This window comes from Capra hircus, chromosome 25 (assembly GCF_001704415.2).
Source record: "Capra hircus breed San Clemente chromosome 25, ASM170441v1, whole genome shotgun sequence".
NCBI classification, from domain to species: domain Eukaryota; kingdom Metazoa; phylum Chordata; class Mammalia; order Artiodactyla; family Bovidae; genus Capra; species Capra hircus.
Window position 1 is genome coordinate 26,271,753 of NC_030832.1, and position 21,252 is coordinate 26,293,004.

The 21,252-nt window shown below is 52.2% G+C and overlaps 1 protein-coding gene across 4 annotated transcripts; it reads left to right on the forward strand.

Annotated features, from left to right (window-relative positions):
• Positions 81-20,560, forward strand: SEZ6L2 (seizure related 6 homolog like 2). 4 transcript variants are annotated; one of them, XM_018041026.1, is made up of 18 exons: positions 81-711; positions 1,630-1,761; positions 2,424-2,723; positions 3,066-3,205; positions 3,464-3,665; positions 9,194-9,379; positions 10,336-10,504; positions 11,133-11,296; positions 13,201-13,401; positions 13,860-13,998; positions 14,820-15,016; positions 15,136-15,330; positions 17,347-17,538; positions 17,622-17,813; positions 18,277-18,315; positions 18,498-18,615; positions 18,717-18,838; positions 19,997-20,555. In XM_018041026.1, exons 1-17 carry the CDS (start codon positions 633-635, stop codon positions 18,829-18,831), a joined length of 2,760 nt encoding a protein of 919 aa, XP_017896515.1. In that variant the 5' UTR covers positions 81-632; the 3' UTR covers positions 18,832-18,838; positions 19,997-20,555. The 4 variants fall into 4 exon arrangements, with proteins under 4 accessions (XP_017896515.1, XP_017896517.1, XP_017896514.1 ...); XM_018041025.1 differs by having other exon boundaries at positions 82-711; positions 18,742-18,838; positions 19,997-20,560; XM_018041028.1 differs by lacking the exon at positions 18,277-18,315.

A 21,252-nucleotide genomic window follows, 5' to 3' on the forward strand; every position in this document is an offset into this window, starting at 1 on the left:
GTCCCTCCTTCCTCCATCTGCACTTCCTCCTCCTCCCTCCCCCCACCGCCCCCAAATAAATCCCAGGCCCCTCCCTTCGCCCGTCCCCAGGATCTGACGTGGGCTCGACACCTTTCTCAGCTTCTCCCTCCCGCAGCTTCAGTGCCCGAGCCTCAGCTCTCCAGGTTCTGCAACCCCTTCTCCTCCCCTCCTCACCAAGCCCCACTAGAGCACAGTAGGAACCCTCCCTATTTTCGACCCCACCTTAGGTCCCCGGGACCTGTTTTGCCTCGACCCACTCCCCCAGCTTAGAATCCAGCCAACCCGGGGGACCCAGGCGCCTGAGCCAGAGGGTAACCCAGGCGACCCGGCTCCTTCGCCCTTCTCGGCCCCACCCCCTGCAGCCGGAGCCGCGCCCCCTCTCCCACACACTCGACAGCAGAGGACAGAAGAGATTGGGCAAAGAGGGGTGGGCTCCAGGCGACCCCCCTACCTAGTTCTACCTCTCCATCCCAAAGGGCAGAAAAATTGTCTCCCTTACTAACTGCTAGTAGGGGGTAAAAATTAACAAGAAAGATAAAAGGAGACGGAGGAAAGGTGACAGCTAGATTATTTAGGAGAGTCGCAGAGGAGAGAAATCGGTGTGAGTCGCCATGGGGACTCCCAGGGCCCAGCATCCGCCGCCTCTCCAGCTGCTGTTCCTGTTTCTGCTGAGCTGTCCCTGGATTCAGGGTAAGGACATGGGTGCATGGCGGTGGGCCCCCGGGAATGTCCCCCTGAGGGGGGGTTCTATACCTTTCTTTCTCAGAACATCCTGCGTCTTCTGAGCTCCTGGGGGAGGGGAGGGGCACAGCTGACGGACCTAGAAAGCCAGGGCTTTCTGGCTTGCACCTGGAGCCCCTACCCTCATATACTGAGGAGTTGGGAAACGAATGAGGGGAGCTTTTAGCAGCGTCTCAGGGGTTAAATCCAGGGAGAAGGGCTGGGGAAGTTGCGGGTGGGGGGGTGCAATCTGCGGAGGCGGCAGAAACAGGCAGGGTACCTGGGTGGGAGATGGATGCGATGGGAGAGATGCCAGGCACTGCACACACAAACATTCTTGGACGTATGGACAAAGACAGATGAACAGAGGCAGTGCTCAGAGGCCAGATATTTACTCCCCCACTCTGACCCTCCAGCCAGACTCCAGTGAAGGGGGCAGAGACTGCAGAGAATGAGAGGGAAGGGGAGGGGGGGTAGCGCGGGGAGAGAGAGAACCACACTGCAGACAGAAACCCAGAGAGAAAGCTAAACACTGCAGAAGCAAGGGCTGGGAGGTGCTGCCAGACCCTCCGCAGAGCCCTGGGGTTGCGGGGAGCACCTCTGAGGGAAAAATGAAGGTAGCAACCCGCCGCTTCTCTGCCCTGCTGGCGCTGTCCAAGGTGCTTACTGAGGGCCCACACGGCCTAAGGGAAAAGGGAGAAAGAAAGGGCTAGGAGGTATGATGGGCAGCGGGGAGCCCCTCCTCCAGTCTTGGCTCTCAGCCCAGTCTGGGACCCTCCGAGCTCCTGCTGGCCCAGCTGACTGGGGAGGAAGAGCTCTGGAAAAGATCTTTCTGGAGAAGGAAGGCGTGTGGGGCAGTGGAAGAGCTCAGATGATTTCATCTCCTAGGTCTGCCCCTGAAGGAGGAGGAGGCATTGCCGGAGCCTGGAAGTGAGACCCCCACAGTAGCCTCTGAGGCCTTGGCGGAGCTGCTCCATGGGGCCCTGCTGAGGAAGGGCCCAGAGATGGGATACCTGCCGGGTGAGGCCCCCAGAGTGGCAGAAGCTGAGAGGAAGAGGGAGGGACATTAACTCAGGGAGATGGGCAACCAGGCCAGTAAAATACAGAGAGAGACAGAGAGATGGTTCGAGAGAATCAAAACTGGACGTAGACAGAGAGCGAGAATGATCAAGAAACAGAGCCAGACGGAAAAGCAGACAATCAAAGAGAAAGACAGATGGAAACTCAGAGAACCAGAATCAGAGATAGAGTGGGGGGGAGGGGACACAGAAAGAGAGAGAAAAGCAAGGATTAGTAGATTTAGAATCATAAAATCAGAAAGGGGTAAGAATATTAAACAGAGATCAAGAGTTCTAGAGAGTGCAAAAGAAAAAGACAGAGGAACAAGAAAGGGGTAACCAGGAGAGGGAGCCAGAGCTGAATGGAGAGACAGAAACGATCGATGAGGCTGTCAGAGTGGAAGGGCCTGGACACAGAGAAGAAAAAGGGTGGAGGGCAGGCTGTGGAAAGCTTGAGAGGCGGTGGGAAGCTGGGGTGGGGAAGGGAGAGGTGGGGGATCTGTGCCTTGTGGGAGAAGTCTTTTGGTTTCAGTGGGGAACTCTCAGTTTCCCTGAGCCCTGCTCCCCAACCAAGGCCCACCAATTTGCTCCTCCTTTTCCCTGATTTCCCTTGCCCTGTCCCAGGATCTGATCCAGACCCCACACTAGCAACCCCTCCAGTCGGCCAGACTATTGCAGCACCCTTTCCGCCTCGGGCCACTGAGCCGGGCACAGGGCCTCTGACAACCGCCGTAACCCCTAAAGGGGGTAGGGGGGCAGGCCCCACCGCGCCAGAGCTGCTGACCCCGCCCCCAGGAACCACAGCCCCGCCCCTTCCCGGTCCAGCCTCTCCAGGCCCACCCTTGGGGCCCGAGGGAGGAGAAGAGGAGACCACGACCACCGTTATCACCACGACAACTGTCACCACAACAGTGACCAGCCCAGGTGAGACGATTGACGGGGGATATGGGAGAGGAGCAGGGCGTGGATGGGGGAGAGGCTGCTGCATATGTGTGGAAGAAGGGATCCAGATAGGAGAGAGTCTTCTGCTTAAGAGTAATCATAAAGGCTAGCATTGATCTATGCTTACTATGTACCAGCGCCGTTCTAGGTTTTTATCTATTATGACAGTTGGGGAAGGGAGTTCTGGGCGCCAGTGGGAGAGTAAGCATTGGATTAAGTTATGAAGGCTGCTGGGGAGATGATGGATGGGGACCCCCGGAGTTGCTTGGCTGGGAGGGCACGAATGCAGAGATTCTCTCAGTCCCGTCGCTTCTGTCTCTTTAGTTCTGTGTAATAACAACATCTCCGAAGGCGAAGGGCACGTTGAATCCCCAGATTTAGGGAGCGCAGCCAGCTTCACCTTGGGGCTCCTGGACTGCACGTACAGTATCCATGTCTACCCTGGCTACGGCATTGAGATCCAGGTAACTGCATTAAGCATCCTATTGTGAAACCTCCTAACCCTTTCCTCTGGGCCCAGGGGTGTGGGCAGGTTTGGCCTAAGAACCAGAGAACTTGTTTTCTCCGATGAGCCTGGTTTCTGAGGCTCTCACAAACTCCCCTAGAGTTCTACAACTTGGCCAGTGTCACTGTGCTGTTACATACAGGGAAAAGGGTGGGGGGCTTAGGGGGTTACCACCCTGGCTGACTTGCCCTGGCGGGTCTGAATCTGGCTTCTTTAGGTGCAGATGCTGAACCTGTCTCGGGAGGAGGAACTTCTGGTGCTGGCTGGTGGGGGGTCTCCAGGTCTGGCCCCCCGACTCCTGGCTAACTCCTCTATGCTGGGTGAAGGACAGGTCCTTCGGAGTCCCACCAACCGGCTGCTCCTGCACTTTCAGAGCCCACGGGTCCCCAGGGGTGCTGGCTTCAGGATCCACTATCAGGGTGAGGAGTTCGGGGTCCTGGTGGAAAGGCAGGGGCCACATTGGGCTCAGGAGACATCTCATAGGCCTGCTAACCTCAGGGTGATGTCAAAGCCTTTTCCTCTTGACTAGGATGGTGAGGGGCAGAATCCTAAGAGGAGACCTTCTTATTGTTTAGTTGCTAAATCATGTCTGACTCTTTTGTGATTCCATGGGCTATAGCTTGCCAGGCTCCTCTGTCCATGGGACTTTCTAGGCAAGAATACTGAAGTGGGTTGCCATTTCCTCCTCCAGAGGATCTTCCTGATGCTGAGATCAAACCCACATCTCCTGCACTGACAGGAGCATTCTTTACCAGGAGCCACCAGGGAAGCCCCAGAGAAGACCTATACACACTTATCTCACACGCAGATCTGTGTCTGGGTATGCACCCATCCAAGGGACAGTTCGTCCATTCCCTCAACAAATCTTTATCCAGAGCCCACTTCATACTGGCCCTGGGTTATCCCTGAGGAGAAGACTAAACAAGCCAAACGTAAAGGTAACTCAGAATCTAGGTAGGGAGATGGGCAAATAATCAAGAGGATTATAATCCAGTGAGATACGGACCCCAATCCCTATGATGGAAGGACAATGGGCAAAATGTCAAAGGGACCTACATTTCCTCTGTAAGGAATATAGGAACACCTCCTTGGAGGAGGTGATGACTAAGTTGACACCTGAAATGAGTTAACTAGGGAAAGGGTGGGAGGGACAGAAAGAGAAAGGCAGATGTCTAGATGGATCAAAAAATATATCCCAAGACCCAGAGAGGAGAAAAAAAAGTTGTGACACCCCACCCAGAGGAGTTGAGGTCACTCAGCTTGGAATATAGAATTGTCCTGTGTGACCTGGGGTGAGTTACTTAACCTTTCTGGACTGCATCATCTTAACTGAAAAATGAGGATGATGATGCTTACCTCATCACATTATTAGGAAGGTCAGATGAATCCATACAAGTGGTTAAAACTGTCTGGTGCCCAGCGAGGGCTCAAAAAGTTGATCATTGCTATTACAGGAAAAGCCCAGAAAGTGGTAGGGAAATAGGCGAAAAGATTAGACTGGGAGGTAGGTCAGATTTCGATCACAAAGGGCCTTACTAGCTTCAGTGAGGAGTTCTCAGACTACATTATCCTTACAGGGGAGGAGGAGCCACTTCGAAATGTTTTAAGCAAGATAGTGACAGCCTCAGATTTGTGACCTAAAAAGATCCTGCTGACTTCCGGGGGAGCAGGCAGGAAAGAGGGGACGTGTTTGCGCATGCTTGCATTCTCTAGCGCCCGCCCACAGACAGCCTACACACACGTGTTCATCCATATTTGCCTGTGTGTATGGAAACCTTCCCACGATGCAAGTGCATGTTCTAGCATACATGTGTGCATGAGGCCAGGGGCCCAGCCCATGATCCTTTTCTGGACATTGCTGCCATCTCCAAAGTCCCTTCCTCGGCTCAGAAACAGAGAGGGAATTGTGTCCCTTCATGTCATCTCATGGCTTTGCTGCCCCCTTGTGAGCTCTGCAGACTCTGGATCCCTTGTGACTTTATCCAGGACACAGGCAACCATTATCCCTTCCTCACACCCTCTCCTGCGATCTTCCTTCTGGACCTGCCCCACGGGGTCAGGTGTGCAAGGTGGAGTTAGCAAACCTACCTGTAGAGAGACCAGTGAGTCGGGGTACATGTAGTTGGTGGTCAGGGGCTGGTTGTTGGGGAGCAAGGGCAGGCTTCAAGGGCCCAGGGCTGAGGGCTAGGCCTCAGATATTGCAAAATGGCTCCCCACTGGCTCCTTTAAGCAGCCACATCCCTAGTGCATTGAAAATAGGACTCGTTAGGCTAAATGGAACATCTGGGGAAGCAGGGCTACTGTGTAAACGGGCCTTCATGACCTGCCTCAGTCTTCCTTGTTCTGCAGCTTCTCCTGGCCCCTTTGGGACTGAGGCCTTGTTTAAGCCCTTGCCAGTCTCCACTAACTGGGCCTTCTGATCCACAGAGTCCCCATTAGCTTCTCTGGATGGTCAAAGGCTCCATCACCCCTCACCCCAGGGCCAACCATCCTCCCCTTCTCATAGCAGCCCTGGGGGTGGCCTTTGTCAACTTTGTCTCTGAGAGGAAGACAAAGCCTCAAAGCTTACAAGGATGGTTTGGCCACTAGCAAATGCACTGCAAAGTCAGAAGTCAGATCCCCAAGTCCCTGACCCCCAGCCGTTTATTAACTGAGGCTGAGGGGCAAGTGATTAACATTTTCTGAGGACTTTCTAGTTCCAGGTGCCTGGTGTGTTTATTTTCTTTAAGGCCAATCCTCAATTATAGGAATGGTTATTGTCATCTACAGATGGAAGGCCCAAGAGGCAAGGTCACGTGTTTGAGACCATACAGCAAATAAGTTGTGCAGCTGGAGCTGGAGCTTAGGTGTGCCCGTCTCTAAATTCAGTGCTCTTTGCACTGCTCCACATTGGCTCTTGGTAGCATCAATTGATCAGCAAGGGTAGGTTTTTAGGAGACAAAATGAAAATGGTTTGGTTCAGTCTCACAGTGGCGATAGGCAGGCGTTAATGTGACGATGAAATTATGCATGTGGATTCTGCATAGACCGAAAAAAAAAAAAACTAACTTTATTGAAAAGGGGAGTAAGGGGGTCAGGAAAACTTCCTGGAGGAGGTGGTACTTCAGTTATTCCTTGAGAGATGAGGAAAAGTAAGACGAGAGCCTCGCAGGTAGAGGAAATTATGTGAAAAATACATGGAATTGGGACACAAAACTATATTGTGGGCTAGACCCAGTTGTGGAAGGGGCTTTCAGAAAGCCCCTTCAATCTAAAGTTTTCGAGCTTGAGTCTGTCAATCATAGGGAGCCATCACAGAAGCTAAAGTTTATTGAAATCACAGTGTTTGGGTTGTTGGTTTTTTTTTTTTTTTTTTGCAGGGGGTGGGGGATGTGTTTTGTTTTGGCCACTGTGTGACTTGCAGGATCCCCTACCAAGTATTGAACCCTGGCCCAGCAGTGAAATTGCCAAGCCCTAAGGATGCTGAAAGCTTGGCTTCTCTGTACACCAGTCCTGAATTGAATCTCAGAGACAGAGTTTGGAGTGATGTAGAAAAGAAGAGCTTTTTTACTTTGCCAGGCAAAGGGGCCCAGAGCTGGCCAAGGACCTCAAAATAATGTCCCAACTTAGAGAAAATAATGAGAAGTTTTATAGTAATTGTTCAAAGGGAGAGTGGTCAGCTCGTGGATATTCTTCTGATGGGTTGGTGGTGAGATCAGTAGAAGTCAGCATCATCAACCTTCAAGTCCAACTGGTCTGGGGTCTATAAACTTGTGGGCAGCACACCATCGTTAATTTTTGTTAGCTTCTCCCACCTGGCAAGGGTTTCAGTATCTACAAAATAGCTCAAAGATATTGTTGTGTGTATCCATTGATGGGGAAATAGGACCGTGTCCCAAGAGGGTGCACTATTGTTTTTCTTTTTTTAAAAGAAAATACTTATTCATTTGGCTGCTCTGGGTTTAAGTAATAGTTCTAGCACTGGGGATCTTTGTTGCCACATATGGGATCTAGTTCCCTGACTAGGGATTGAACCCGGGCCCCCTGCATTGGAAGATCAGAGTCTTGGCCACTGGACCATGAGGGAAGTCCCACTATTGTTTCTCTTGACTCTCTCTGGTCTCAGCATCCCCTCCCTTCCCTAATTAATAGCTGCTAGAATCTGCCCATTAGAACTGAGGGAAGGTCATAGAGGCTGAATGAAGGCTGTTTCCTATAACCAAAGAAATGGGGGACACAGAAAGCCTTTGTGCTCAGAAGTCCCACAGGGCCCTGCTCAGTGTCACTAACCACTGGACCACCAGGAAATGCTCAGATCCTATGATCTACAAGGTTGTATTTGTGTCGATCTTAGTAGACCATGAACTCCTGAAGGCAAGGCTTTAGTCTGTTTCACCTCTGGCCTTCAGACCCAGCCAAGGAAATGCTTGTTGAATTTTGAAACACAGGGACACTAGGGTCTCTAACAGAACCACTTGGGACTGGAGAGTCAGAAAAAGCAAATGCCCAAACAAGCTGGACCCTCTGCTAACCACAGCCTGCCCCTCCTACAAGATACAGCTTTGAGGTATTTCCTCCAGGAAGCACCCCTGCCAGCTTTTTAAAATCACTACACTTTATTTTATTTATTTATTTGGCTGTGTCAGGTGTTAATTGCTGCAGCACACGTGATTCTCACTGGCTTATACAGGACATTTTGTTGCAGTACACAGGCTCTCTAGCTGCAGTGGCGTGTAGGATCTTAGTTCCCTGACCAGGGATGGAACCAGCTTCCCCTGCATTGCAAGACGGATTCTTAACCACTGGACCACCAGGGAAGTCCCCAGGAAGGCCTTCTTGATGAGCTCTGCTTAACCAGACATACAGAGCTCTGTCAGGATCAAGTTCAGAGTCCATCATTGATTACCAATGCACTTTCTATTTATTTGTTTTATCTCATATGACTGCAAGAATTTCAGGAGGCTTTCAAAAAAAGACCACAAGCAATAAAATTAAATAGAATAAGTAAGAAAAATTGGCACCAGGTAATGCTTATTAAATTTGAAAAAAAAAAAAATGTGGATGGAAATTCCCTGGTGGTCCAGTGGTTAGGACTCTGTGCTGTGTCTGCTGAGGGCCTGGGTTCAATCCCTAGCTGGGGAACTAAGATCCTACAGGCTGAGTAGCACAACTGGGAAAAAAGAACGTGGATGGATAAGCCACTGTTACTGGGAGCAAGTCTCACTCCATCTGGTTCTGAGCTTCCCAGCAGCCAGTGCAAAAAGAGAGATTCCAGAGTTCTCACAACAGGAAAGAAAACAAACCAGTTGCTTAGGGAAAGCAGAGCTTTCCCTAGCACTTTACTTTCTGTGGAAGACTTACTCAGAGGGTGCTGAGTATTAGAGTCTTTAATGGCAAAATACTTTCTAAAGGAGCTCATTGTGACTCCTTTGGATGAGAGCTGAGGATATAATACCACAGTGCACCCCAGTGGAAGGAAGTCTGTGGGTGTGGAGAGGAGAAAATGATATGAGCCACTTAATAACTCGGAGCCTCAATTTCTACATCTGGAAAGTGGGTCACAGCCTGCCTCCTCAAAAGTGCTGCATGAACTCGTTTTGGAAGCTGAGCGGGCTCTGCAAATACCATGCGTTATTATTAGAACTGGATGGGGTTCAGAGTGGTCTACTGATTTGCCTGAGGTCACACAGCCAATGAGTGCTAGCTAGGGTCCAGAACTTCTCTGAGTCTCAGGTTATCATCTCATCTGTAAAATGGGGGCCCGAGGGGGTAGACTACAAAGATTAGGGGACACCAGGGGTGTGGAAATTACCTCCTCGTGAGAAAATGTGTCCATGTAAGGACTCCAGTATGAAGCCAGTGTGTGCCCCTGGGGGTGGGGGGTAGAAAGAGGGGAGGAAGTGCTGGGGGGCCAGTGAGAGAGAGTGGCATGGGAAACTGAGGTCTTCTCCTTCTCTGCCTGATCCAGCCTACCTCTTGAGCTGCGGCTTCCCTCCCCAGCCAGCCCATGGGGACGTGAGTGTGACAGACCTTCACCCTGGAGGCACTGCCACTTTCCACTGTGATTCGGGCTACCAACTGCATGGAGAGGAGACCCTCGTCTGCCTCAATGGCACCCGGCCAGCCTGGAGCAGTGAGCCCCCTAGCTGCGTGGGTGAGTCTCCTGCTCCTCCCCGTCCCAGGAGCCCCGCTGGAGGGGCCTGTCTTTGGGGATCACTATCTTTGGGGAGCACCCATCTTGATGGGGTTTTTTAATCCTGAAGACTCCCTATCCTAGGGTCTCCCTCTGGAGCGCTACACCCTAAGGGTCTCCATCCTTGGTGTCTCCATTCTTGGAGGGTCTCCATCTGGAGAAATCCCATCTGGAGGGTTCCTAGATCTTAGTTCCCTGACTAGGGATTGAACCCATGCCCCTAGCAGTGGAAGCATGGAGTCCTAACCACTGGGCTGCCAGGGAATTCCGGGAGGGTCCCCATGTGGGGAGTCATCATTCTAGAGGTCCCTGTTTTGGATAACCCTCATCCTAGAGGAAATCGTTTTTAGAGTCTGTATCTTGAAGGTCTCTATACTGGAGAGCCTTCATCCTGGGGGCCTATCCTGAGTATTCGCCATCCGAGAGCTTCAGTTTCGGGGCACGTGCATGTGCATGTGTACTAAGTTGCTTCAGTCGTGTCCGACTCTTTGCTTCCCTGTGGACTGTAGCCTGCCTGGCTCCTCTGTCCATGGGATTCTCCAGGCAAGAATACTGGAGTGGGTTGTCGTGCCCCTCCTCCTTGGTGGGGATCGTCCCCACCAAGGGATTGAACCTCCATCTCTTACATCTCCTGCATTGGCAGGCGGGGTTTTTTTTTCTTTACCACTAGTGCCACCTGGAGGGAATCCCTCATAACTCCCCACCCCAGGGTGTCCACGTTTGGGGAGTGTCCATCCTGGGGTCTTTCTATTCCAGAGCTGGTTCCTTACCTGGGTAGTGGCATGGAAAAGGTCCTGGGGTGAGCCTGTAGGGCAGAGGTCATCCCAAGGCCAGGGCCCAGGCAGACGTATGGGCACAACAGCTCTGAAGATGGGACAAGGACAAGTCACCTTAACCTGCTGCCCCTCTGCCCACAGCATCCTGTGGGGGCACCATCCACAATGCTACTCTTGGCCGCATCGTGTCCCCTGAGCCTGGGGGAGCTGCAGGACCCAACCTCACCTGCCGCTGGGTCATTGAAGCAGCCGAGGGACGCCGGCTGCACCTGCACTTCGAGAGAGTCTCGCTGGATGAGGACAATGACCGGTGAGGGTCTGAGCCTTGGATCAGAGGTTCCCACTTCAAGGAAATAGGAAGGCTACCGCAGGGAGGCAGGCAGACTAGGGGCATCCCAGTTGGGATCTATGTTAAATGGAGGTCAGTCCTTCCCCTTTCTTAGGCAGTGTAGCTGTGCAAACTGAGACAATCACTTAACCTCTCCGTGCCTCATTTTCATCATCTGTAGAATGGAGATAATAGTAGCTCCCTCTTAATGTTTCTGTGAGGACAAATGAATTAAAAATATGTAAAATTCTTAGAGTGATCAGCACACTGTAAGCACTCTAAATGTGTTTACCATCATCGTCATTATCCTCACTCTTTATCTAATAAACTGGTACCCCAGGTCTGTCACTAGCTGCTATGTGATGCTGGACAGGTTACTTACCCTTTCTGTGCCTCAATTTTCTCATCGATGAAATGAGGAATAATAATAGTATCTGACTTGAGGGTTCTTGTGAGAATTCAATGAGATAAAATGTGTACAGGCTTAGAAGAGTCCATGGCATATAGTTAATATTTGAAAGCAATAGCTATGATATTAAGTTAGAGCAGGCAAGAGGTGAAGCAGCTTCCTAGGGGAAGCCAAGCTCCTGACCACCTCTGTCCATCCCAGGCTGATGGTACGCTCAGGGGGCAGTCCCCTCTCACCAGTGATCTATGACTCGGACATGGATGATGTCCCAGAGCGGGGTCTCATCAGTGACGCCCAATCCCTCTATGTGGAGCTGCTTTCAGAGACACCTGCCAATCCCTTGCTGCTAAGCCTCCGATTTGAAGGTAACAGCCTTCCCCCTGGGGCCCCAACTCCCCCACTTTCCCTTCCTCCTGATGCCCGGGCATGGTCACAAGCACATAGTCCATCTCTGCTCATCTCCATGTTTGGAGTCCTAAAAACCGACTTGCCTCCCGATCCCCAAGTGACAAAGATTCCGTCTAATTTCCTGAGGTGGCCTTTCTACTTAAGCTTCAGGTATGGCTGGATCCAGGTACAGCTGGTCTCAGGTACACAGCCAAGAGGCCAATTGCTTTCATCTCTCCTTTCTTTCCTCTCGGCTGGCTTCATTCTTAGGCAGACTCTCAGCCTGTGTACCTAGCAGTTCCAGATTTACAGACCACCAGCTTTAGTAACTCCATCAAAAAGAGAGGAAGCATACCACTTTTCTAAGAGCTTCAGCAAAGATGCCAGGAAAGGCTTTCAATGTCCTGGCTTAGGTCAGATGTCTATGCCTGAGCCAGTCACTGTCAGGTGGTATAATGATTGGCAGATCCACGTCACACGTCCATTCCTAGTTGGCCCCAGCTGAACCTCATGCACTGGAAGTGGGGAGGGCATGAGACCCAAAATGAAAATAGGAGTGCTCTTAACAGAGGAAGGAAGACTGGATGCCAGACAGGTAGAAGCAGGGAGGTCAATGATCATAGGAGGAGTCATTTGAACTAGGACTTACAGGATGGAGACAACTTTAAAAGACAAAGATTGGAAATGAGCATCTCAGATAAAAGAACAGCGTGAGCAACAGTAGAGAGGTAGAGAAAAGCCTGATATATCTGGGATACAGAGTTTCACTGTGTCTCAAGTGGAAGATTTATGTAAACAGTAGCAGGAAAGAGACAAAGAAAGTGAAATGTACAGAGATGAAAGGGGGTCATTTCTGATATGAATCAAAGGAGAAAGGGAATTGGCACTGTGCCCTGATGGGTGCATAGGATTTGGACATCTCACCTTACTAGGTTAAGTAACAGTGAAATAGAACAGTGGATCTGATAAATAAATTGCATATTAGATTCTGAGACTGCAAAAAGAATTTCTGGGTCTGAGGCCTGCCTGCACAATTGTGGGTCACTATTGCTCCATGGGCTTCAGACTGTTTCTGTATCATAAGCACCTGAATCTTACCTGAGTCTTTGCAGCTAAGATATGATCAGATGGGTTAAAAACTAAAATGCTCTACAAATGTTCATTTTCACTGCCTTAGCCCAAAGTTAAATAAGTAGCTTTTTGTGTTTGCCTCACTTTGGATTCCAGCCACAGTATGGATTATCAGGGATGATCAGAAGTCAACTGTTATTTTTGAGGAGTCAGCACACCTACATGAGTCAAGTCTCCAAAGGCACCCTTTCCCCCTCAGTCCATTGCAGCTTCCAGAGCCAGGCATCTCTGGCTGGGAATCAAGGAGTCTGGGCTTAAGAAGGTCTGGTTCCGCCACTGCCCCAACCTGTGACATGGGACAAATGGCTTTTTGACTGTGGACCTGGTGTCCTCATCTGTAGAACAGTGGCTGGGACTTGATTGGTCTCAGCCTCTGTCTAGAGGCCAAGGAGCTAACATAAATGTGCCTATGAGGAATATTAAGGTTTGGGGGAAACTGGAGAGTGAAAGCTAAACCCAAGGGCATTCGATTTTAAATAACCCACTGGGGGGCCAAACCACACTGGAATTCAGCCCAGTTCCCCAGTCTGAGATCCCTAGAGGCCTGTTCTATTATGTGTGTGTGTGTGTGTGTGTGTGTGTGTATTTTTAAAAAGTATTTATTTATTGGCTACATGGCATGTGGGATCTTAGTTCCCTGACCAGGGATTGAACCTGCACCCCTTGCATTGGACGCACAGAGTTTTAACCACCAGACTGCCAGGGAAGTCCCTGTCCTAATGTTTACTTCCTGTGACTGACTCCTTTCTAGCCTTTGAGGAAGATCGCTGCTTCGCCCCCTTCCTGGCACATGGCAACGTCACCACCACGGACCCTGAGTACCGCCCAGGGGCACTGGCCACCTTCTCGTGCCTCCCAGGATATGCCCTGGAGCCCCCTGGCCCCCCCAATGTCATTGAATGCGTGGATCCTACAGAACCCCACTGGAATGACACGGAGCCAGCGTGCAAGGGTGAGCCCTCCACCACCCTAGACTTCCTTCAGTCCACAGGCTGCCTCCTGAGCCGGGGAACCTAGGAAGGCCATCAGAAAGGAGAACCTAGTAAACTCAGGCCTTGGATCAATCCCTGTCCTTTTCAGAGGCTCAGCTCAGTTTTCTTAGCTAAGTAGTTGGTGGGCTTGTTACAGAATTCAGGGATCATAACACAAATATCTTCAAGAGCTAGGGCTGGAGTTGGGCTGGGTCAGAGATTGGGTGGTGATGCATCGGCTGGTGGGTGGGCACGGTGAGTTAAGAGTGGGGCTGGGGATTGGACACAACAGGACTAAGCATGGCAAGAATCAGATGGGTAATAGATAATAGAAGTCCGGGAGGAGGTATGGTGCGCAGAGTTAGGAGTGGTGAGAATGGTGGTGAAATGGAGACTGCATGCCCACCTGATCCTGAATCTGACACCGTTTCTCCCCTAGCCATGTGTGGAGGGGAGCTGTCAGAGCCAGCGGGTGTGGTCCTCTCTCCGGATTGGCCCCAGAGCTATAGCCCTGGCCAAGACTGTGTGTGGGGTCTGCATGTCCAGGAAGAGAAACGCATCTTGCTCCAAGTTGAGATGTACGTTTGGGTACCACAGAGGGTGCGATGGGTGTGGGCTCAGCCAAGTGTGGTATGACAATGCACTGCCCTGCTTTCTCAGCCCAGCTGTCTTGAGCTTTTTTACATGAGTCGGTGGATATATGTTCAGATTTAAAAGGTGTATAAGGATTCATGATGGGGGTGTGGGACATCAAGTAGACCTAGGGACAAATCATGTATTGGTTGGAAAACCTTGGAGAAGCAAATGGGGGTAATGCAGCCTTCCTCAGGGGCTATTGTGAAAAGGGGACTCTGGCCTGGAGTCTCACTGTTTGACTGTTTCCAAGGCCACCTGTGGAGTGATTTCAGGGGACCCAGGCCCAACTGTTGCATCAGCAGCAGCACACAAGATGAACATAGGTGTGGGGGAAATCCAGTGAGCTCATTTGATGTGAGGTGGTTATGTGCCTGGACAAAACTAGAGAGGGCATAGCTCAAAAAGCAAGTACTCAGGGGAAGCCTAGAATTGGGCGGGGTGGTAATGAGCATGGCCTGTGGTTGGTCAGAGTTGGAGTTGAGCCTGACCAATCACAGGCTTTTGGAGTTGAGCATCACCTGGTGATAGAGAAGGGACTGGGGAGTAGAAGGCTTTAGCAGTGAGCAGGGTTGGGTACTGGGAAGCAGAAATCGGGAGAAACCAATGGAACCTGGAGCGGCTAGCATGGAGAAGCCCATTATTGAGCCAAACCTGAGGCATAGGATAGGCAACTGGAGAGTAGGTAAGGTTAGTAACGAACCGAGTTAGGATTGGGCAGAACTGGACGGGAGGGGCTGATCATAACCCATCCCCCACTCTGCAGCTTGAATGTGCGCGAAGGGGATATGCTGACGCTGTTCGATGGGGACGGTCCAAGTGCACGAGTCCTGGCCCAGCTGAGAGGGCCTCAACCGCGCCGCCGCCTCCTCTCCTCTGGGTCCGACCTCACGCTGCAGTTCCAGGCACCGCCCGGACCCCCCAACCCGGGCCTGGGCCAGGGTTTCGTGTTGCACTTCAAAGGTACGAAGGCCCAGGGTCCCGAGATGGGCAGGGGTCCCGCAAGTCAGAGAGGCCCCCGAAGCTGGAAGGGCGCTCTGAGTCTCAGGACAGCCTCCAAACTCGCTGTCTGTCCCCTGCAGAAGTCCCGAGGAACGACACGTGCCCCGAGCTGCCGCCTCCGGAGTGGGGCTGGAGGACGGCCTCCCATGGGGACCTGATCCGGGGCACTGTGCTTACTTATCAATGCGAGCCTGGTTATGAGCTGCTCGGCTCCGACATTCTCACCTGCCAATGGGACCTGTCCTGGAGCGCAGCGCCGCCCGCCTGCCAAAAAAGTGAGCCCGGGCCGGCCCCTGCCACTCATGGCCCCTCCCCTGCCCACCTGGGTTTCGCTGCTCTGCTTGGGCCCCGCCCAACCCCTCTGCTCCCTGCTTCGTCCCATCTTGTCCCCGCCCCTGTTTTGCCTGGGCTTCACCCCTTCGCTCTAGGTCTTGCCCAGATCTTCTTCAGGCCCTGACCATATGTCCCCTGGGTATACCACTCCTCTGCTCCTCGGTGTCCCGAAACTGTCCCCTCTGCTCCCCAGTCTCAACTTCCCACTGCTACATCCCTCCGTCTTGCGCTGTCCTGGGTCACACCCTGGTCCTCTGGGACCTGCCTTATCTTTTCGTGGCCGCGCCCCCACAGTCTCTTAAGCCCGGCTCTGCCCCGTCTGAGTTCCACCCCTTACCTGGCCCGCCCTATCATCTCTTTTCTTGTTCTAGGCCCTTCTACAGTCTCTCAGTCCCCAACCCTTGACATTATGGGGAGCCACCTTGCTGGGGCCTAAGCTCGTCAGAGAACTTGGTTAATTTTAATGCAGTCAATAAAGTGCCGTGCTGGGTTGGGGCTGGGGTTGTACAGAGAGGTCAGGAACCCTACCTACGGAGACAGAGCTCACAGCTCACAGTCTGGGAGAGGGACAGATACTTAACTCAAGATATTACAGTGCTAAGTGCTGGGTGACTTCAGGCAAGGTACTTAACATCTCTGAGTTTTTTCATCCGTGAAGTAGGAATAGGATGTTGTGAAAAGCAAATGAAAGGTTTTCACAGTAGTACCTGGTGATAGTAAACAGTAAGTACTAGCTGCTATAAGTATGAAGAAGGGCTGTGGGAAGAGGGGGGTTCATTACTCCACAGATAGGGCTGGAGATTTCACAGAGGTGACATTTAAAGGAGCTGGGAGTGTTTATCTTTTAGAATTGAAAAGAGGGGTGGCATCTTGTCACTTTCACCAAATTTTGGGTCACCAGGATATGGGGCTATAGGTCTTTCATCTGGAACCTAGGAGGAACAGTGGGACCAATGAGGATAAGTTTCAGGAAGCCAGATTTCGACTGGACACTGTCAACTAGGAAAACTTTCTAGTTGACACAGGTCCCCTTTCCTCGAAGGAGTCACAGGATGTCTAATCCAGAAACCAGATAGGATGGGGCAGGGACAGGAAGAGATGAGAGCAGGGCCCGGCCCAGCTGCCGAAGTCTAAGGAGAGGACCCGCCCCAGGCCTCACACTGACCCTTCAGCTGAGCTGAAACCCAGGTCTCTGAAACTCAGCCCAATGCTCCATGGCTGTGACCCTGAACAGTTCCAGCTCTGCCACTTTCTGATTGAGTGACCATAGGCCAGTCATTTGACTGCCTTGAACTCTGAGCCCCAAGGGAGATGACAGTGACCTTGATCCCTCATCAGGGTATATGTTATTGTGTTTGTAAAACATCTAGCAGGGTGCCTTGTACAGGTCTGTATATAGGAAATGGCTTTGCCTGGGACTCTTTCATAGCATGTCTGTGAACAGATGCCCACAGGGGCCAGGAAGGCAACATAAGTGAGCAGACTGGGCTGAGAATGAGGGAAGCAGGAAGGCTGGGCCCCTCTTCTGCTGATGATTTGCCAGGCAGGGCTGACAGCAGGCATTTAGCTGGTTTGCTCTGGCTAAGTGGTTCACTATTTCAAATTTCACCCTGGGATGGGGGCCCAGGTTGCCCCACACAGTCAGTCTTCTGGAAGAAAAGTGTCAGCCCCGCTCAGTCATGTCTGACTCTTTGCGATCCCATGGACATTAGCCCACCAGGCTCCTCTGACCTTGGAATTCTCCAGGCAATACTGGGAAACCTGATATGTAAAATGCATTGAATTCTTAAAGTTTTCCCAATTCCTGCTCTCTTCATTCTGAGGAAGGAGTGGGAGGTGGTGGGGGGTGGGGGTCTGCCCCAAAGAGATGGCCTATGGCTCAGGGCTTCCCCAGCTCTCAGCTTCTGGGAGATCTTTTAAGGCCACGGCTCCCCTTGACTTTGCCCTCTTGTCAACAGTCATGACTTGTGCAGACCCGGGTGAGATCACCAATGGGCACCGCACCACCTCCGATGCCGGCTTCCCGGTTGGCTCCCATGTCCAGTACCGCTGTCTGCCCGGGTACAGCCTGGAGGGGGCGGCCGTGCTCACCTGCTACAGCCGGGACACGGGCACGCCCAAGTGGAGCGACCGGGTCCCCAAGTGCGCCTGTGAGTCTGGGGACACCCTGGGACAGGTGGCTGGGTGGCCTGCTCACAGTGCAGCTGGTCCATGGCTGACCTCTTCCCTGCAGTGAAGTACGAGCCGTGCCTGAACCCTGGGGTGCCAGAGAATGGCTACCAGACACTATACAAGCATCACTACCAGGCTGGCGAGTCTCTGCGCTTCTTCTGCTATGAGGGCTTTGAGCTCATCGGCGAGGTCACCATCACCTGTGTGCCCGGCCACCCCTCCCAGTGGACCAGCCAGCCTCCACTCTGCAAAGGTGCCTGGGCATGCAGGGCAGGAAGGGGCATAGCAGTGTCTGGGATGTGACAGGGCAGGGAAAGTCAGGTAGCACACTTGAGACTGCTGAGTTTTCCTGTTCACCTCCCATGGGCTCTCATCCTCAGAGGTAGATCCACAAGCCCTGGGGAAGTTCAAGGTCATGGACTCATCCTAAGGGAAGTAGGACAGGGGGCTTTGGTTTGGCAGTCCCTTGCCCTCTGGACTGGTCTCAGTTTCCTTATTTTTGACAAATTCTACAGACCTGGTGGGTTTAGACTCCCCAGGGGTCTGGACAAGGAGGACCAAGGCCCTGCCCCCCTGAGGGAAGGATCAAGCTTAGGTTGAGCAGAGGGCAGAGAAACCAGCCTGTCCAACCCAGCCCCACCGGGCTCCCGGCCCTCTCCGCAGCCTCCTTCCCTCCCTGGCTCAGACCCCGTCCCCTCCCCCTCCTCTCCCTGCAGTGGCCTTTGAGGAGCTCCTGGACAACCGAAAACTGGAAGGTCAGTGAGGGTACAGTGGAGACCCAGGCCTGGCCAAGCTGGGAGGGCAAGGCAGAGGCCGGGGGCAGGAGGCCAGATCCCTGGCGGGGTGAGGGCCCAGGGGTTCAAGGCCCAGGGCAGGAGGCTGGGAGAGCCCAGGGTGGGCCCAGCGCCAGCTCACTGGCCTCTCCTCCTCTCTCCAGTGACCCAGACCACTGACCCGTCACGGCAGCTAGAGGGTGGGAACCTCGCCTTGGCCATTCTGCTGCCCCTGGGCTTGGTCATCGTCCTCGGGAGTGGTGTTTACATATACTACACCAAGTAAGTACCCGACTCGGGGAGCTGCTGGCCAGGGCAGACGTCCTGCCTGCCTGGCACAGAAGCCTGGGTGAGGGGGGGTTGGGGGCTCACTTCTCGATAAGCCCCTCTATCTCCTTCCTTTCCCAGGCTACAGGGAAAATCCCTCTTCGGCTTCTCGGGCTCCCATTCCTACAGCCCCATCACGGTGGAGTCAGACTTCAGCAATCCACTGTATGAAGCGGGGGTGAGCCTTTCTGCTATCCTAGAGTGCCCTATCCCTCTGCTCCCCCAGGACCCTATAAGCTTCTCTCAAGGTCTCTGTAATATCAGTCCTGGGAACTGCAAACTCAGCTGCCTACAAAGGCCACATCAGTGAACAAAGCAAGTCAGTGGGCAATAGGGAGTGGTGTGGACTGTGGCTAATTGGAAAACTTGTACTCCATCCAGTTTGTGGTGGAATTGTTGTTCAGTTGCCAAGTCGTGTCTGACTCTGTGACCCCACAGTCTGCAGCTCACCAGACTTCCCTGTCCTTCACCATCTCCTGGAGTTTGCCCAAGTTCATGTCCATTGAATCAGTGATGCCACCCAGCCATCTCATCCTCTGGTGGAAACCTAAGCTCAATTGCCAGATCTTCCAATTGTCCAAGAAGATCCAGAAATTTCAATTTTTATGTGATTTTAAGATACTGTAGAGTGAACCAAACATATCCATTGGCCAGATTCAGCCCCATTCACATCCCATGGCTGCCAAACTCCCAGTGATCAATGTTATTTGAAAAACACAGTCTTGGATGTCCCTGGAAGTCTAGTAGTAAAGACTCTATCATTTGATAGACAATGTCTTTTGCTATTTAAAGGCAACTTTTTCTTATACAAGGGGTATTTAAATCAGTTAATTTATTTGGTATTCGACCAAAGAAAAGCCATTTGCTCCTGTGCTGGAAGAAAACAGGCTGTGTTGATCTACATCTGAGACCACACCAGTCTATGCTTAACGGGCAATTTAAGGGAACTTCAAGGGTAAATTAGTACCAAGGGACTGAGAATTTGGCTCCAGCGTGAACTGGAACTCCACACTTCTAATGCAGGGGCCATGGTTCAATCCCTGGTCGGGGAACTAAGACCCTGCACTCTATGGCCAAAAAACAACACACACACACACACACACACACACACACACACACACACACACACACACACACACACACACACACACATGGTTCAATCCCTGGTCGGGGAACTAAGACCCTGCACTCTATGGCCAAAAAACAACACACACACACACACACACACACACACACACACACACACAGAGTCTTTCCCCTTCCTTGTGGATACCTATTTTGCTGTCTCGTCCACCTCCATCCCACTCCAGCAGCTGATACATCTCTCTGTTTCCAGGATACACGCGAGTATGAAGTATCCATCTGAACACCAAGACAAAGGCTGCAGGACGCCCTTCCTCTCCTCATTCTGGGCAGGAAGGAGCACAGGACCTGGTCTCTGGCTTCCTTCCTCCCTGCTGTGTAAATAGTCTCCTGGTCCCACAAGGGGGCTTTGATGGCCCTGGGGACCCTACAGTAAATAAACCAGCATCCTGTGCCCAAAGCCTCCTCTTCTCAGTTGCCAAACAAGGGGCCTGCCCCACCAACTCTACCTGCTTTTGGACCCTGGGAGGGGAACTCAGTCCCGGCTGCAACTGCTGGGGCGCCTCCAGCCCAGGGCACCCCACAGGGACTATACCCAAGAGCTCTGCTATTCCCTTGGCCAGGAAGGCTCTGTCCTTCCCAGTTGCTCTGGCCCTGGCCTAACCTCTAACCCTAGAGGGTCAGAAGAAGAGGGATGAAGCGGAGAGCTAGGACAAGACCCCTACCCCTTTCCTGCCATGTCCCCTCCCCATGGTGTCCCCGCCTTTGCTTCTGGATTTTTGGTTTTGAGCAATAAACAGAAAATCACCATTTGTAACTGGGCTGGTAGGGTGTGGGAAGGTGGGTCACAGAGCACTGGAGATGGCAATACTGGTCTCTCTGGGGAGAGGGCTGGGGAGAGAGGAGCAATTTGCGGAAAAGATGGCAGTTTACGTTTGCAAAGAGGGCAGTGTTGAAGAGGCTGGCCTGGCTTTAGGCTCAGCCTCTGGAGGGTCAGCTGGGTCCCCTCCTAGCCTCAGCTATCTCTCTACTGGGCGTGGCATTTCCAGGCTCTTCAGGATGGGCCATAGCTGGCAGTAGGTGCTTCTCATCTCTCACTGTTTGCATGCATGCATGCTTGCTAAATTGTTTCAGTTGTGTCCGATTCTTTGCGACCCTATGGATGGTAGTCCGCCAGGCTCCTTTGTCCATGGGATTCTCCAGGTAAGAATACTGGAGTGGCTTGCCGTGCCCTCCTCCAGAGGATCTTCCCTACCTAGGGATTGAACCTGTGTCCCTTACATCTCCTGCGTTGGCAGGCGGGTTCTTTACCACTAGCGCCACCTGGGAAGCCCACCTCTTACTGTCTGACAGGTGGAAAACAGTGCTCAATTTGTTTCACAGCCAGTTGCCCTAAAAGTCAGCCCCTTCTTGAGAATTCTTGTAATAAACCCCAGTGTACCGTTCTTTTTTCCCCCAATCGTCTTGGCATTTTAAGCATATCTGCTCTTACGTGTATACCAAGTATTA

Bases quoted from the DNA above. Each gene is read 5' to 3' on its own strand.
- SEZ6L2 (XM_018041025.1), top strand. From the start codon at position 633: ATGGGGACTCCCAGGGCCCAGCATCCGCCGCCTCTCCAGCTGCTGTTC. The intron at 712-1,629 runs GTAAGGACATGG...TTCATCTCCTAG, and splicing joins GAGCTGTCCCTGGATTCAGG to GTCTGCCCCTGAAGGAGGAG. The intron at 18,616-18,741 runs GTAAGTACCCGA...TTCCTTTCCCAG, and splicing joins GTTTACATATACTACACCAA to GCTACAGGGAAAATCCCTCT.